Source organism: Silene latifolia, chromosome 10 (genome assembly GCF_048544455.1).
Source record: "Silene latifolia isolate original U9 population chromosome 10, ASM4854445v1, whole genome shotgun sequence".
In the NCBI taxonomy this organism is placed as follows: Eukaryota; Viridiplantae; Streptophyta; class Magnoliopsida; order Caryophyllales; family Caryophyllaceae; genus Silene; species Silene latifolia.
In genome coordinates, this window is record NC_133535.1 from 16,429,506 (window position 1) to 16,447,320 (window position 17,815).

The following is a 17,815-nucleotide window of genomic DNA, read 5'->3' on the forward strand; positions in this document are numbered from 1 at the left end:
TATGATATTCTATCGTGTTTATGGTTGTGTAATCATTCCTACTCTTATTGTGACTCAAGGGTGACGTTTTACATTGTGGACGACTTGACATTCCTTATTTATCCCCTTTCGGACCTTTGGTCACGAGTTTGAGCCATGTTTCCGGATTGGGTTATCTTTCCTCTTTCGGACCTTTGGTCACGAGTGTGAGCCATGTTTCCGGATTGGGTTATCTTTCCTCTTTCGGACCTTTGGTTACGAATGCGTGCCATGTTTTCCAACTAGGATATCCTTCCGCCTTTCTTCGGACCTTTGGTTACGGGTGCGTGCCATGTTTCCGATTAGAGGTTACTCGACCTTTGGTTACGAGTGTGTGCCATGTTTCGAGTCTTGTATACGATTGGTATATCGTTTGTCGAATCGGGTGTCGCCTATCCCGAGAGTCTGGATCCAGGTTTAGACTAGGACCGTATTATTATCGTCGTCCTACCAGGAGGTTAGAGTCTAGGTGTTTGTCTTGTGAGTCCATACTACGTAAATTTCTTGCTTGATTATGGTCATTGGCGTGTCCTTATATACGAGAGTTCACGTCTTATATGATTGTTTGTGAGAGTCTTGGTCCAATCGGATACTAGTGGTGAGATGCAAGCCCCTAGTTGCGATATGATCGCAAGGATCGATGTTCCCATCCGTTCTTATGGTGAGATGCAAAGTAATGGCTATTGGTTTTCAAAGTAATGGCTATTGGTTTACATCCATGCATCTTCTATTTAATTGATCTGTTATTTACCTTCTTCATATGATTCGATGTCTAATCTCATATCCATGTTATGTTTCCTTGAAATGCGTGCTTTTATCTAAACGACCATATCTGTGTCTTCCATATTATTTAATTATCTCACATGAATTATTGAGTCGAGTTAATATGGCATTGGTTGACTTGGTTATTCTACTCCCTTAAAATGCATGTTTAATATTATGTATCATGCCTAACTCATTATGAATGCAATTTGATTATCTCCTTATGATTATCGTTTATACCCCTTGTTCATTATTATTCAAGTATAATGTATGATCAATATATTTAATTAAGTGATTGTTTACTTGTATTTTGACATATTGTGGCTGGGAGAACCCTGAGTTATTCCCCACTGATTGTGGCGTTCATGTTTACATGAATGACAGGTTTGTGATGTAGATTATGGGGAAGACGTGTGAGCTAGCGAGAACGTTGACCCTTGGACTTTAGTTACCGTTTTCTTAGACTCACCTATCTTTAGACTTGCGCTTATTCGTGGGATATCTTTTCCCCAATGCACTTTGTTTTTAATTGTAAAACTTAATTATCTTTCTTTTAATTTTCGTTTGATCACTTATGGTGGATTTCAATCTTTAAACTTTTAAAGGTTTTAAAAATCTCGTATTTTCCGCTTAGATTTAATAGTTCTTTTGATTCCTCATCGAGGAGTGTCACAGTTGATATCAGAGCATATGTTGCTCCCGACGCACACATGTGTACCCCGAATTTAAATTTGAACTTGACCTTGAATAATGAATGAGAGATGGGTAGACTTAAGGACCTAAGGTGGTAGTCTGTAGTGTGCTTGCTCTTTATTAGGTTCTAATATGTTTGTTGATTGTCAATTATTGTTGTGCTCTTAGATCGATGACCGTGGGCTTACCTACGTGAAGATCAAGATTTGGTGCCTATTGCCGAAGCTTGAAGATTTGTTCAACTTTGGAAGAATGCTTCTTCTTCCTTGAAGATATTTCTCATTATTTGTGTACCTTGCCTCATTCTTTTACTTCTTGATGCTTATTTCCTCTTCTAATCTTTCTTTTCTTTTCCTTGGAAGTTACTCTTGTACCCTCCCAACTTGTTCTTTGTTCCCTGCTTATCCTCCCTTAATGCCTTATGATAGTTCTGCTTCTTTTGTGGGATGTTAACCCTGGTTGGATAATTTGGCTTTTATGGAGTTTGTTTGTATTTGACCCATAATCCTAGTTTTGAGAGGTTGTGATGTAGAAGGATTTAGGTAGTGTGATGAGACATGCTTAGTAATTCTTATACCTAGTTCCTTGATAAAGTGAGCGTGATTTATTGGTGGAATTCCTTGTGTAAGTGTGAGTTGTATATGTTAGTTAGACTATGGAACTTAGCTTTGTTATCTATGTTTGGAATTTGAAAGCTTACTAGGTTGAGTGTTGTTACCTTAGGAGTAATCATGGAGTAAGGCTCATGATATGAGCTTAGGAGAAAACCCATTTTTAGATGTTAACGATCCCGTATAGATTGGTGATTTGATTTGATATCAGTTGTCCCTTGAGAATTTTGTTGAGAAGTCTTCGTTAAATTATTCTTTGGTTTTTAAAAACATTGAGGTTGTGTCGAGTGCTTGAGATAAAGAGATGATGTTATACTTTGAGTGGTGGATTTACTTTAGGGAAATCCAAAGGTGTGATAGGATAGGTGAACGAGGAGTCTAACCAATTTATCAACCCTTAAGCGAGCGTTTATTTTACTTTCACCCTCGTTTTGGGATTTGGTCATTTTGTTATGAAGGTACAATACCCTAATAGGCGTGACCTTGTTAGAGAGAACCTTAAGTCTTAGGAAGCGTATGGTTTAAGCCTTAAAATCCTCCTTCGTACCATTAATCATCTTCCTTCCCTTTGTTCATACCCTGATTTGATTTAATTCTTAAATATAAAATTTTACTTGTCATTTCCTTGCCTTGAATACCTCTCTAATTCTGATATCTCTTACTAGTGTTAACTAGTTATCTTTATTATTTGACCCCTTTAATCTCACATCTCGTCATGTTCATGTATCCCTTTGAAATTTCCTATCACTTCCTGACCTGGTTATTACTCTTGTTTCCTTAGTGGAGTGATGTCATTGTTGGCTACGTTGTAGAATGAGTGAGATGCTCTTTGAGGATTCTTTGTGAGCCTTGTTTTCGTCGAAGTTGGATTAGTATAACTTAAGCTAAGTTGAGTAGGAAAAGTTGTATGAGATACCTACTTATCTTTTTGGTTGGTGATCTTTATAATTTGGGGAATGTGATCATCTATGCTTGTGAATCCGGGTGTGAATAAGATTTTGTTTGGAATGTTAGAAAGTATAAGGAACTTGGGATTATGATCTTTGATTAAGGATTTTACCATAGTGAGAACTCATAGTGGTCGATAGTTGATTATGAGTGTAACTCTTTTAGTAGTTTTGATCTTGTTTCGTGGAAATTGTTTGTAAATGATTTATATTTTAGATTTATGGAATCACATTTGTGATGGAGTGCCTTGACCCATGGGATAACATAGGAGTAAAGTGTGTAAGTTATTTTGATGAAATCCTTGGGAGTCATGTGGTTATGAGTTTTGTGGTTAGGAAGTCTTCAGAACCGTTTAGGATGATGTTGTTATTTGAGATTTGAGTACCTGGCGTTTCCTTGATGTCTAATTTCCATTCTTCTTTGACCATGAGTGTTACCGTTCATACCTCTCTTCTTCGCTTCATCATGTTCCTCCTTTAAATTTGATACTCTTAACCTGTGAAACTCTATCTATGACATCCTTGTATATTTGACTTCGAATCTTACCCCTAGAAAGTTCATCATAGCTCTCTTGTTGGTTAAGTTTGAACTCTCTTAACGTACTTTGTTTTTATACTATCTAAGTTACCTTCCTTTTTGTACAATTTCTAAATATTTCAAGCCACCATTTTTGGTTCGTTGTTAAAGATTTATGTTACTATTACAAAATTTTCCCTACTTGTAAAGATTTGAAAAATGAAAATTTGATTTGATTCTCTAATTGTTCTTTGAGTATAGACTTCTTTATCATGGTTTTGAGTTGCTAAACCTGAGGTTTCTTTAAATTTTATCCAATTTCTATTCACTTTGATCTATTTATGATTCCTTGTCAAAGTTTAATATTATATTTTCAGGAATTTAACTCCCTTTTGAGTTTAAAAGTGAAATCTTCATTTCTATTCTGGCTTTTGCAAGAGAAAATTTGAGTGGATTATCTTTTCTTTTGATTTTAACGTTGATCGGATCTTAGAACTCGTTATTTGAAACGTATAATAACTTGTTCTATGCTTGTCGACGAGTGACTTTTGTCTTAGATTTGTCTTTGACTTGGAAAGTTAGCGTTCTTGTGTGCACGACAAGAGCAATTTCGTTCCATGATTGAGACTTATACTTTTGAGAACTCTTCATTAAGGTTTGTAAAAGTATTTTGATTTTCGATTTATACAAATAATTTGATTTTTGACCTTATCTTTGATCTGGAATGTGACGTTCTTGAATGCGCATTGAGAACACTTACGTTCCTCTAACGAGAATTGGGTGATGTTGGAAAACTCTACTTGAAACTTTCGAAGGAATTTTAATTCAATGAGAAACTTTTAATGTTTTGGTTGTCGATGACAAAAGTCCGACTTTATCTTTATAACTTTTCATTTCCTGCTTTCAAGTTTCGAGGACGAAACTTTTTAAAAGATGGGGTGATTGTAACACCCGCAAATTTTCCATTTTGACATTTATAATTTAATTAACCATTCTACTGTCTTATTTATATATTAAATTATTTAATTTAATTAACTTCATTTTTAAACATGATTTATATAAATATTATATTTTTAAAAGCTTAGCTTATACAAAAATAAATATTTTGGTCGGATAATGATAATAATAATATTATTATTTTCCGTCTTGAGTTGTAGTGGGCTTGAGACGTAAGTTCTAGTGTATATCGACTCAATCTTGCCTTTTGGGCCTAGTATGACTATTGGGCTCACATACTACTCCTTCCCCCTCATAAAAATCATGAAGGAAACCCTAACCACACCTCCCTCCTCAATTTTTCAGCACCCATCTTCAACAACAAGCACCATTTTTACACCTTTCTCTTACAAATCTTCAAAACTCCATAACTTGCTCAATTCTTATCTGAATCAACTGATTTTCGCGTCTATCTCTTCCTCTCATCGCCCTCCATCTTTCTAGGTAAGAAAGGAACCGACTTTCCTCCATTAATAGGGCTGTCGACCCATTTTATACACGGTACCCTTTTTCTAATTTCGATTCTTAGTCTTAATTTGTGTTTTCTTATGTTTAGGAGAAAGTTTAGTTGACCCGGAAGTGGATTCTTGAAAGGTAGACGATTCTATTGTGGATTAAAGAACTAAAAGGTAACGGTGATGGGTTACTCGACTTTTATGTTAAAATTGTATGGTTTTATGTAGTATTAAACTCATATGAATGTTAAAATTAGTATCTTTCATGATTTGTGTTTAGTTGGATGTTGAATAACATGCTTGTGTGTAAATTCTCGCATGTTTTGATGAAAGTTCCATGCTTTATCATTTAAATCCGTAATTGTTGCATATCGTCTGAAATATGTTGTTTTTCCATGTTAGAATCATGCTAGGATACGTAAATACTTGTTGTGAAACGATTTTAGTCGATTTCAAAGTGTTTTGGAGACGAAATAAGGCTATACGAGTAATGTGTACTCCCAGCCGGTGGCCCGGCGGACGGTGCTCCACCCGGCTGGGAGTTTGCTGTAAGTAATTTGTTGAAATTATAGGCTTGTACTCCCAGCCGGTTGCCCGGCAGCCGGCACACCACCCGGCTGGGAGATCGCTGTAATTTTAAAAGGATTTTCAAGTAATGTGTTGTCCCAGCAGGTGGTCCGAAAGCCGATGCTCCGCCCGGCTGGGAGTTCTCTGTAAAGTTGTGTGATTTTTGACATAGACGTGTATTCCCAGCCGGTCACCCGGCAGCCGGTGCCCACCCTGCTGGGAGAACGCTGTGAGCTTTTTGGAAATTTTAATCATTTGTATGTTGCCCCAGCCGGTGGCCCGGCCACCGGTACCCCTCCCGGCTGGGAGTCCTCTGTATGCTTCTTTTCACTTATGACTTCTAATAATCATTGACTTATGCATGTGTCTTCTTCCTCGTTGGTAATTGGTTAATTTAAGACTTATTTACGTTATGATCATGCAAACTATTGTGACTCTTATTAGTGATCCCGTGTCATATGATATTCTATCGTGTTTATGGTTATATAAGCATTCCTACTCTTATTGTGACTCAAGTGTGACGTTTTACATTGTGTGACGACTTGACATTCCTTATTTACCCCCTTTCGGACCTTTGGTCACGAGTGTGAGCCATGTTTCCGGATTGGGTTATCTTTCCTCTTTCGGACCTTTGGTTACGAGTGCATGCCATGTTTCCGAACTAGGATATCCTTCCGCCTTTCTTCGGACCTTTGGTTACGGGTGCGTGCCATGTTTCTGATTAGAGGTTACTCGACCTTTGGTTACGAGTGCGTGCCATGTTTCGAGTCTTGGATATGATTGGTATATCGTTTGTCGAATCGGGTGTCGCCCATCCCGAGAGTCTGGATCCAGGTTTAGACTAGGACCGTATTATTATCGTCGTCCTACCAGGAGGTTGGAGTCTAGGTGTTTGTCTTGTGAGTCCATACTACGTAAATGTCTTGCTTGATTATGGTCATTGGCGTGTCCTTATATACGAGAGTTCACGTCTTATATGATTGTTTGTGAGAGTCTTGGTCCTATCGGATACTAGTGCTGAGATGCAAGCCCCTAGTTGCAATATGATCGCCGGGATCGATGTTCCCATCCGTTCTTATGGTGAGATGCAAGCCATAAGTATGAATGCGACATTAGTAGCCACGTCCCGTGCTATGGTGGTTAAGAAGTTTTCAAAGTAATGGCTATTGGTTTCCATCCATGCATCTTATATTTAATTGATCCGTTACTTACCTTCTTCATATGATTCGATGCCTAATCTCATATCCATGTTATGTTTCCTTGAAATACGTGCTTTTATCTAAACGACCGTATCCGTGTTATCTCACATGAATAGTTAAGTCGAGTTAATATGGAATTGGTTGACTTAGTTATTCTACTCCCTTGAAATGCATGTTTAATATTATGTATTATGCCTATCTCATTATGAATGCAATTTGATTATCTCCTTATGATTATCGTTTATACCCCTTGTTCATTATTATTCAAGTATAATGTATGATCAATATGTTTAATTAAGTGCTTATTGACTTGTATTTTGACATATTGTGGCTGGGAGAACCCTGAGTTACTCCCCACTGACTGTGGCGTTCATGTTTACATGAATGACAGGTTTGTGATGCAGATTATGGGGAAGACGTGTGAGCTAGTGAGAACGTTGACCCTTGGACTTTAGTTACTGTTTTCTTAGACTCGCCTATCTTTAGACTTGCACTTATTCGTGGGATATCTTTTCCCCAACGCACTTTGTTTTTAATTGTAAAACTTAATTATCTTTCTATTCATTTTCGTTTGATCACTTATGGTGGATTTCAACCTTTAAACTTTTAAAGGTTTTAAAAATCTCGTATTTTCCGCTTAGATTTAATAGTTCTTTTGATGTCTCATCGAGAGGTGTCACAGAGCCAATGTAAAGAATATGGCTAGGATGAGCCGATGTAGACAAAGCGAGTTTTGAAACCATCTCCTCTGAAGCAACATTGATGCATCTCTCATCATCTATTACCAAGCTACACCACTTATCTTTAACTTGACATTTGTATGAAAGATTTGATCACGCTGTTCTGTAACAATAGGTTCGGATTTTTCTTGTAAAGAACAAAGTATCAACGTGTCATAAACGGGTGCATCAAAAGCCTCTACATCCTCTGCGTCTTCATTAATTTCATTGAGATTAAACACGTCCCCCTTCCCCCCAATGACTCGTCCTCCTCCTCAAACAACTCGTCCCTAAAAGCCACCCCTTCCATCAAGGTTATATTTCACTTATTTGGACAAGGATTCTGGAAGTGACCAAACCCTTGGCATTTAAAACAATGAACCTTTGTAAGACTCATTTCCCTAGGAGGTAATGTCGTTTTAGGGGCTGGATTTTTAATAGAGGTACTCACGCCCTTGGTCACGGTACTAACGCTAGCATTCGTCATAACAACCTTTGATGATTCGCGTTTAGACCAAGTACTCGACCTACTAGTTTCTCCCATACCATATCTATTCTTACCTTGTGCTTCAATTTTAAGACACAATCCACATAATGTACGCATTAGCAATATCTATTCTTACCTTGTGCTTCAATTTTAAGACACAATCCACATAATGTATGAAATCAGAATATACTTGTAACTCCACCGCATTAGCAATATTACAATTTAAACCCCTCGAGAATCTAACCATCTTTCGCTCCTCGGGTTCTTCCACTTCCCCCCATTAGAGTTAACTTCTCAAATTCATCAATATATTCACTAATACTTAGCCTACCTTGCATTAAATCCGAAATTTTTCTATACAAAGTAAGTTTATATGTTGGTGGCACATACCGTTTCCTTAGCTTTCCCTTCAACGCATCCCAAGAAGAGATCTTCTCTTTACCAGCCCTAGCCTTCTGTGCAAACCACAACGAAGCTCCTTTATTCAACTTCAAGATTGCATACTTACAACGCTTGTTATCGTGAAGGTCCTTAAAATCGAACATCCTATCAATTTTGCGCTCCCAATCCAAGTAATCTTCAGGATCGGTTCCTCCAACAAACTCCGGCAACTCCTTGATTTTAAATTCATGAGTAGATCGTGCTGGCTCTCCACGTCTTGGCTGCCAACTCGGATTAGTCTCATGAATATTTCCCGACGCCCTACAGAGACTATTCATAACCTCAGGATTGTTAAAATCCATACCGATAAGAGGATCAAAAACTTGTCTCTGATGCCAAATGATACGAAAATTACTTGAACTTTCGTTGGTAACGGAAGCAAATACGAAATCAGAGGTGCACTAGGAGTAACACGTCCGACTTGATATCAATTTAGGGTAGTTTTTATGTGACTTTTATTGTAAAAGAACCAAGTCAGCAAGGGTAGGTAATTTGATTAGATTAACGAACGAAAGAAAAAAAACGATGAGGAATAGTAACACGTGAACAGTAACGCGTGAACAATAACCAACACGAGAACCGGATATTTGCTCAATCTAGACCTATAGATTGAACAATGGTGATTTGTAGTTAAGACCTATTAACTATAAATCGAGTTAACATTTGAAAGCGCCTAAAACAAGAACTAGTTTTGGATCGAAAACGCATCGAACCGAGAGAAAAAATTGCAAGGCAAAAGCTTGTGATTTTATTATAACCTGAATGATGAAATGAGAATACATATGACCCATTATTTATAGTCCTAAAAACCGACCTAAGGCCAGCTCTAACTCGCCTAAAACAAGCTGAAATTTCAGCAACAATCTTTCTTGAAATCAACTTTCCTAAAACTTTTCTAATTGCCTTGCCTTATTCTGTATTTAGAAAATAATATAAACTAATTACGACACATGCTAAATATGTCAATAAATAAACAACAATAAAATAATATAAGCTAAATTATTCGACTCCGAGATGGACTAAGAGCACATGAGTTGAACTCGTGTTCGAACCCAAATAGGCGAGCTGATTGGCGTGAGCTTGAGTTGCTATCCCGTCCACCATTGCTTTGACATCGAGCACAAATTTGTCATTTTCATTTGAGCTTACCATTTTTGTATCAGGTACTTCCTTGGAACTTCAATTCCGATTGCGAACCAAATGACTTCTTATTATTGTTTAAGTTGAAAGTTGGATTAATTTTTAGAAAAATTTACAAAAACTGGGTTATTTTTGTTAAATTTGTAATAATTTTATGGTTGGATACGCAATCTTTCTCACTAACCTGGAGGCAATTATGAACTTAAGAAGAGAACAGGGTAAAGCATATAACATTAATAATTGAAGATATCCCGGTCTTTCTTCTAGTATCGGTGCTATGGAGGCTGGTAGAACCAAAAAGAAAATTTTTGAAATCATTTTGGATTAGATCAGGAATCGAATTTCAGCGTGGAATGGAATTTTGTTGTCCCCTGCGGGCAGGTTACCTTTGATCTCTTGTATTCTATCCTCCCTCTCTATTTACTTCCTATCGGTATTTAAAATACCGGTAAGTGTGACGAAAAAGATTGAGTCTATTCTGTCACATTTTTGGTGGCTGGATCGAAGAAATTGAAGTCGATTAACTGGTATAGTAGGCTATTTCTTAACCAACCAAAGGGTCTGGGGGGTTTGGGTATCCGAAAAACCAAGGATTTTAATCAAGCTTTGTTAGCAAAGATTGGTTGGAGGATGATCAACGATTTAAATTCTCTGATATCGAGAACCATTGGCGCAAAATAAGGTTTGCGGTGTCTTAACCATGATTTTATTTTCAATGTAAGGGCGAGTAATACCTCTTGGGGTTTGAAGGGTATTGCTTGGGGTCTTGAGCTTATTCAACCTTTTATTGCTTGGAAGGTTGGGCATCAATCTAACTTAAATGTTTGAGATTCCAAATGGGCCGATAGTGTCATACCTTTACCATCTTCTTTTGATCTTATTTCAACTTATCCATCCTTATAAGATTTGAAGGTTAGACACTTATTTCAGGCAAATGGTTCATGAGATTCTAATCGAATTGACAAGTTCTTTAATCCTGCATGGGCTGTTAAGATCTTGGCAATCCCTCTCAGTCACGGGGATGGTAAAGATTCCATCTAGTGGATTGAGTCTATTAGTGGATCTTATGATGTAAACAAGGGCTATTTCATTGCTTTCAACTCTACTTGGAATGCTCATGCTACGCTTAAAGATCTTAGTAGGATTAGGGCTTACGTGAAGTTGTTTGTAAAGAAGAGACTTTGGCATTTACCTGGCCCCAAATCATGGATTATTTTGCTCTGGAAAATTCTAACCAACTCTGTTTTCGTGGGTGAAGGCTATATTAGGAGGGGTCTTGATGGGGATTTTAATTGTCACTTTTGTGACATGCATATTTTGGAATCTTGTGATCATCTCTTTAGAGATTGCCCGTATGCTAACAAAATCTAGGCGGGTAGTATTTTAGGCATACGTGTTGATGTTGGAAAGGAACTTAATATCCAAAGTTGGATTATGAACTAGTTGTCCCTGATTCTGAAATTGCTAGATTGGGAGTCTCCTGCCCTCTCATTCCTTTGTACACTATGGACTATTTGGGGGTGTCGATGTAAAAAGATTTTTCACAAAGAAGCTATCCCCCCCTTATGGAGTTATGAAGGTTTATGAATTTTCTACAATCTGGCTTTGAAAGCGGAGGAAGTAAGATCTTCTAGGTTGAATCCTAAAGAAGTTATGCATCAATTTCATGAAGACGACCAGCTCTTGGACTTAAGGAATAATGTTTCTTTTCCTCTTATTTCGGCTAAGCATAATTGTGACGAACTTGAGTTATTTGTAGATGCGGCTTGGCACAAAAATCTCTCTGGTGAGTTAGGTTGGGTTATAAGGAGAAACTCTAGGGAAGTGATTTTATAGGGTGCCCGATCGTTAGCTGCACAAAGTGCAGAACAAGCTGAAGCTCTGGCCATTCGGTGTTAGGGTGCAAATCCATATCTCACATCGGTAGAAAAAAAATGGAAGATCATCTTTATAAGTGTCTACAAAATATAATAGTACGAGGCCTTTTGGGAAGGAGTCCAAGAGTAAATCCGTGAGGGCTTGGCGCAAAGCGGACAATATCGTACTATTACGGACAGTGGACACCGGTGAAGAAGAGGCCTAACATGGGATATTCACGCTTCCGCACAACAAGTGGTATCAGAGCCCAAGGTTCTACTTGGGCTAGACACGGAGATTTATCAGGACGAAGATTTGAAGGTGGACGTACACTATAAGGCGTGGAACTCCTATAGCTCGAGGGAGAGCTAATATGTTCGCGTAAGGCGACATTGGTCTCACGGTGATGAGACGGCAGACCGTCCAAGAGAAGATCGTCAGCGACCCGGCGAGGTGGGGCTGAGGCTTAATGGAGGCAACAAAAGCGGTCCATGGTAAGTCCAATGGCGGTTCTGAGGCGACGCACTGAGGCACTGGATACGGAATCAGTCCAGGGTATATTGGATGCAGAGGAGTTTTGTACGCAAGTGTAGCACAAGCCCCATGAGACACATGGTGTGTCGTTAAAGGGAAGGTTGTCAAGACTTGGTGATGCGAGTGTCTAGAAGTTGGGGCTGTATGGTGTGGGGAGTCCTTCATGGAGGTCAAGGTCCGAGTTAAGATGATGGTCGTTGGTTTGAGGGGCGGATTGTTAGGGTGCAAATCCATGTCTCACATCGGTAGAATTAAGATGGAAGATCATCTTTATATGTGTCTACAAAATATAATAGTACGAGGCCTTTTGGGAAGGAGCCCAAGAGTAAATCCGTGAGGGCTTGACCCAAAGCGGACAATATCGTAATATTATGGACAGTGGACACCGGTGAAGCAGAGGCCCAACACGGGATATTCACGTTTCCGCACAATATTCGGGAAGGATTAACCACTGCGCTGAAGTCTAAATATGTTCATATCTCTGTCTTCTCTGATTGTTTGCAGGTGTTATCACAAGTTCTCAAAATTAATCAACTCCACCATGGAACCAAGACTATTATTGAAGATATCTTTAATTTGGTCCACAATTTCCATTGTATTTCCTTTTGTTTTGTCCCTAGAAATTGTAATACGATAGCTCATAGATTAGCTAAATGAGCTATCCGTCAGTAATCTGTACTCGCTTTCCAATTGTAAAAAATAAATAAATAAATAAATTGAAAATCGTTTGTTTTTAACGAAATCATGTGCTAAGGTTATTAAAAGGCTAATGGAAACGCGGTTGAGGTCCCTATCTCAGACTAGGTCAAATATTCATAAAAAAATCAACTTAAACAGATTACTCGAAATCATGTGCTCAGTTGATTAAAAAGGCAAATGGAAACTGAGTGTTCGAGTTTTTTTTAATCTATTTTTAAGTATGTAACAACCAAAATAATAACTCTGATACAGCTAGCTCTTTTAGTTACTTCAATAGTAACTCTGATATGCGGTGTGCACAAAATGGGTGGAAATGAGATTGTGTTACAGAATTCTTACCGCAGTAATTGCTACAAAAATTGCGTCGATCTCGCTGGTTCATGACCCGGAGTTAGAGGATTCGCTATATTGGCAGGGTACATCATCCGGCAAATTCACTATAAAGTTTGCCTTAGGATATCTGAAAGGTACCGATCCGACTTCGATCCCAGAGTCCCATGTCTGGCGTATAATATGGCGACTTCCAATCCAGCAACGCTTTCGTATGTTTTTATGGCTCGCAGCTCATGATCATTTAATGGTAAATGTAAACCGCGTGAAAAGGAATATGGGTGATAATCCCATGTGCCCACGTTGTTTTGAAGTAGAAGAGACATCTATACACCTCTTACGCACTTGCCCAGTTTCGAGACAAATATGGGATCTGGTTGGAATTTCACTTAATAATAATTCTTTCTATAGCTCTCCCTTTACCGTTTGGTTATCTAATTGTGCTAGTAACGATGTGATCACTTCTGAAGCGGGTTGGTCAATATATTACGCTGTCACTTTTTGGTAGATATGGAAGTGGAGAAATAACGTAGTTTTTGGAAGAGACAATGAAAATCCAACAGAGCCACGAGCCTTTCTTTATCAACAATTCGAAAATACAAAGAAAGCTTTCGACATGTTTGATATTTTTATTCCACAGCCAATACCCCCGAATGTTGAATTTTTTGTACGATGGCGCTTCCACCCCTCATGGTTGGATTCAATTAAATACTTATGGAGCGTTTAAAGGTAATCCAGGCCCAGCAGGAGCCGGAGGTATTTTCCGGGATGAAACTGGTAATTTCATTACTGCTTATTATTTTTCTTGTGGCATTTGTACGTCTATGAAGGCCAAATGGCTTGCTTTACTAGCTGGATTAGAGAGGGCAAAATCACTCCGTTTGAAGAAATTAATAGTGCATATGGATAATTCCCCTTGTGCCAATCTTATTAATGAAGACCAATTGGTTAACAACAATCTGAAGTTTATAGCCAAGAGATGCCAAGAGTTGATCCGAGAAAACCATTGGACAATCAAGCTAGAGCATAGTTACAGAAAGGCGAACAGAGCAGCTGATTTACTAGCTAATAGAGGAATTAATTCTATTACTATTCATTTGCATTTAGATGTACCTTTTGTAAAAGTGTAAATTCATCTTGAATAGATGAATAATATTTGTGATTATTATTTCAATGAAGTTAAGTTTACAATGAATGATGTATCTCTTATTTATACTAGAGATTAACCGACTTTGTTCTACTAACAGAATTCTAACTAACTTATTTCTATTCTGTTAGTTTGTATAACAAACTTACCAGCTTACATACTCTAATACCTTTTAACGAGCTGCGTCCCATCCTTCGGGAAGACTTTTTTGGGGTCGCTATTCCCCATGTAATAGCTAATAGTTAATTTTCGGGGCTTTGCCCCTCATTCGCAAATAAAAAAAAAAATCTCTCAATTACTCGTGTCCATTTACCATTATTGTTTCAGTAAACGTAGTAGCTAAACAATCCCAACCATACATGGTAAGTATCTCTGCTTGAACATTTCACATTCTTATTAATCATGCGAAGAATCCCTTCGAAAGAGTTGGAAGGAGTAAATGATATGGCTTTTGATCCTTGATTCGATTGGGAAATAGCTTTTCATTTTTACATAAATTAAAGGGTTATATACTTGCATATATGACACCCTAAGAACTACGTCTATTGACCGTCTTCTAAAAGAAAAAATTGATAAATCTTCATAATCCACAAACGACGTGCTGGTTGCAATATTCGGAGAAGTTGTCACGTAATTCCCACAACTTTGCCAACCCCTAATAATTACTCCACTCCATCTGTCACGGTCATTGATTTACCTGTTTTTTTAGGGTATCTCTGTTAGTTGTTTGTCATTTTAGTTTGAAAATAGTGATTAATTTGATTCTTTACACTTAATTTGGTCTACTTATCAGCTAATAATTGACTCTCTTTTTTATAATTAGTTTTTGTGAAAAAACTAAACAAATGACCGGGACGAGAGGAGGGAATAATTCCTTTATTTAAAGTAAGTTTATGCTCCCATAAATCACTATTTCTATTGCATGCAACTTTTATTTTGGTCGCACCAAGTCTGTTGATGCAAGTATTGAAAGTTGAAACCCGTTTCTTTGAGGCTCGAAACTTCCAGGTTATGCACCCATCTATTTTTCACTAACAATTTTTTATACTCCGTCTTTATTATGCTACATCAGATTAATACTTTAGATTTGAAAAAAGAACTAGTTTTAATCCCTGTAAAATTGCACGGGTATGTTTTTAGGAACATCGATATAATGTTTAATATGAAAAGAAATATTGATAATATACATGAATACTATACTCTATTTATTTTATAATATAATAAAAAGAAATATTGATAATATAATGTTTGCCCCTATTTTTGGAATTAAATAATTAGTGATATGTCCAATTTTGATATATTTTTGTTAAACTGAATTGTTTATCTTTAATACTTTTATTTATTAGTATATTGGTAGTTGTAATATTATTTACTAATCTGTTGTAATTATATTTACTATTGTCAATTATTGTAATTAAACTTCTTACTGTATATTATTTTGTGTTGCATAATTTCATAATCATATTATTTACGTGCAATATTTTGTTTATAAAAACTGAGGTAAGCAAAATATAAAAAACAACAAAAATTAATTCAGATGTAAAGTAATGGATGAGGCCCACGATTGCTATTTTGAAAATAAAAATAAAAATTTGATTTGGTGATGTGGCTATACAGAATTGCAGGAAATGTTTTTGTATTTATATAGATAATATTGTCATTTCCTGAACTCGTACACACGAAATATGGTTACTTAAGTTTTCCGGCTGAAAAAATTGAATATTTGTTGCAAAGTGTCAAATCTTAGGGATAATATGTGAAAATTCCGTAAAATTTTTGATAGTTTATTTGAATTGTGTTGTATAAATAGACATTAACATTCTTACTCTGTATTTGATTTCAGATTCGTGACTTGAGCTTTTCCACCCTATTTGAACAATACCAAGAGTTACAATGGCCATACTATACAAAATAAAATCAACTACTACTTATTTATTCCTAATCCTTATCATCGCCATGTCAATCGATAATTCCTACTTCCATTTCCAACATCTTCGATTCGACTCGAAATGGTTGATCAATACCTTGATCATCCTTATTTTATTAGCAATCCTCTATTTCCAAACTCAACCTTACCCTGTTTATCTACTAGACTTTTCATGTTACAAACCCGACAACACTTGCAAATGTTCAAAGAAAACCCTAATGGAATTATCTCAATCTTGGGGCACATTCTCGAACGAGAGCCTCGAGTTTCAAAAAAAGGTTCTAGATCGATCAGGACTCGGTGATAACACATACTTACCCGAGTCGCTCTTACGCATTCCTTGTAATCCTTCCTTTACGGAGTCAAGGAAAGAAATTGAGGTTCTTATGTTTGGGGCTATCGACGATCTTTTTGCTAAAATCGATATTAACCCAAAAAAGCTCGGGATATTGGTTCTAAATTGTGGGCTTTATAGCCCAACTCCGTCTTTATCGGCCCAAATAGTGAACAAGTACAAGCTAAGAAGCAACATTATGAGTTACAATCTTAGTGGAATGGGTTGTAGTGCTGGAGTAATATCAATCGATCTTGCCAAGGACCTGTTACGAGTTCACAAGAACTCGTACGCGTTGGTTGTCAGTGTCGAGGCAGGGTCCACCAACTGGTACTTTGGGAATGAGAGGTCAATGTTAGTTTCCAATTGTGTGTTTCGAATTGGTGCAGCTGCAATCCTGCTTTCGAGCAAGAGGTCCGATAAAAGGTGGGCTAAGTATGACTTGGCCCACACGGTAAGGACCCACAAAGGGGCCAACGACGAGGCCTTCGATTGTGCCTCTCTGAGGGAAGATTCTCAAGGGAAGATGGGGATACGTTTGTCTAAGGATTTAATTGGTGTAGCTGGGAATGCTCTAAAAGCGAATATGACCGCCTTAGGCCCATTGGTATTGCCTTTGTCAGAAAAATTGATGTTTTTCGGAACTTTGGTAGTAAAAAAAGTATTCAAAACGTCCAAGGTAAAGTCATATATTCCAAATTTTAAATTAGCATTTGATCATTTTTGTGTTCATGCTGGTGGCAGAGGTGTATTAGATGGGGTCCAGAAGAATTTGGGGCTCACAGATTGGGATATGGAGCCTTCCAGGATGACGTTGTATCGATTTGGCAACACGTCGAGCACTTCGATTTGGTATGAGCTTGCGTATACTGAATCAAAAGGGCGAATTAAGAAGGGTGACCGGATATGGCAGATTGCATTCGGGTCGGGTTTTAAGTGTAATAGTGTTGTTTGGAGAGCTTTAAGGAATGTGAATCCTACCCAAGAGAAAAATCCATGGATGGATGAAATTGATTCTTTTCCTATTGATGTTCCTATGTAATCTTTACATTGATATACTACTAGTTCACTTCTCTTTAGGAATGAGCGTATTATATTGTGAGTGAGAATCGAACCCCTAACTTCATGGCTGGGGTAAGATAGCTCTTATCATTTGATCTAACTCTTGTTCTCCACCCTTGTGATTTGTTTACCTCATGAAAGAAACCACTTCATACTATCTGAATTACTACGTTTCAATCATCTTTTTACTTTTTTTATTCATTATGAGTATATATTTCAATTAAAGGTGGACAAATGATTTGAATGAAAGAAGTATTTATTAAATAGAAACACTACATTCTTCAAGTTTACTAATCGTAATCAACGTGCGTGTCATGATGTCATGAAACTATCTCAACCAAAAGTTTAAGCTGATGGTTGGAGTCCCAAGATC

The 17,815-nt window shown here is 37.3% G+C and overlaps 1 protein-coding gene across 1 annotated transcript; it reads left to right on the plus strand.

Moving 5' to 3' along the window:
- The first annotated feature begins 16,020 nt into the window (after positions 1-16,020).
- LOC141607878 (3-ketoacyl-CoA synthase 11-like) lies at positions 16,021-17,469 on the plus strand. Its single transcript, XM_074427228.1, has one exon. The coding sequence runs from the start codon at positions 16,076-16,078 to the stop codon at positions 17,420-17,422; it is 1,347 nt and encodes a 448-aa protein (XP_074283329.1). The 5' UTR covers positions 16,021-16,075; the 3' UTR covers positions 17,423-17,469.
- The last annotated feature ends 346 nt before the right edge of the window (positions 17,470-17,815 follow it).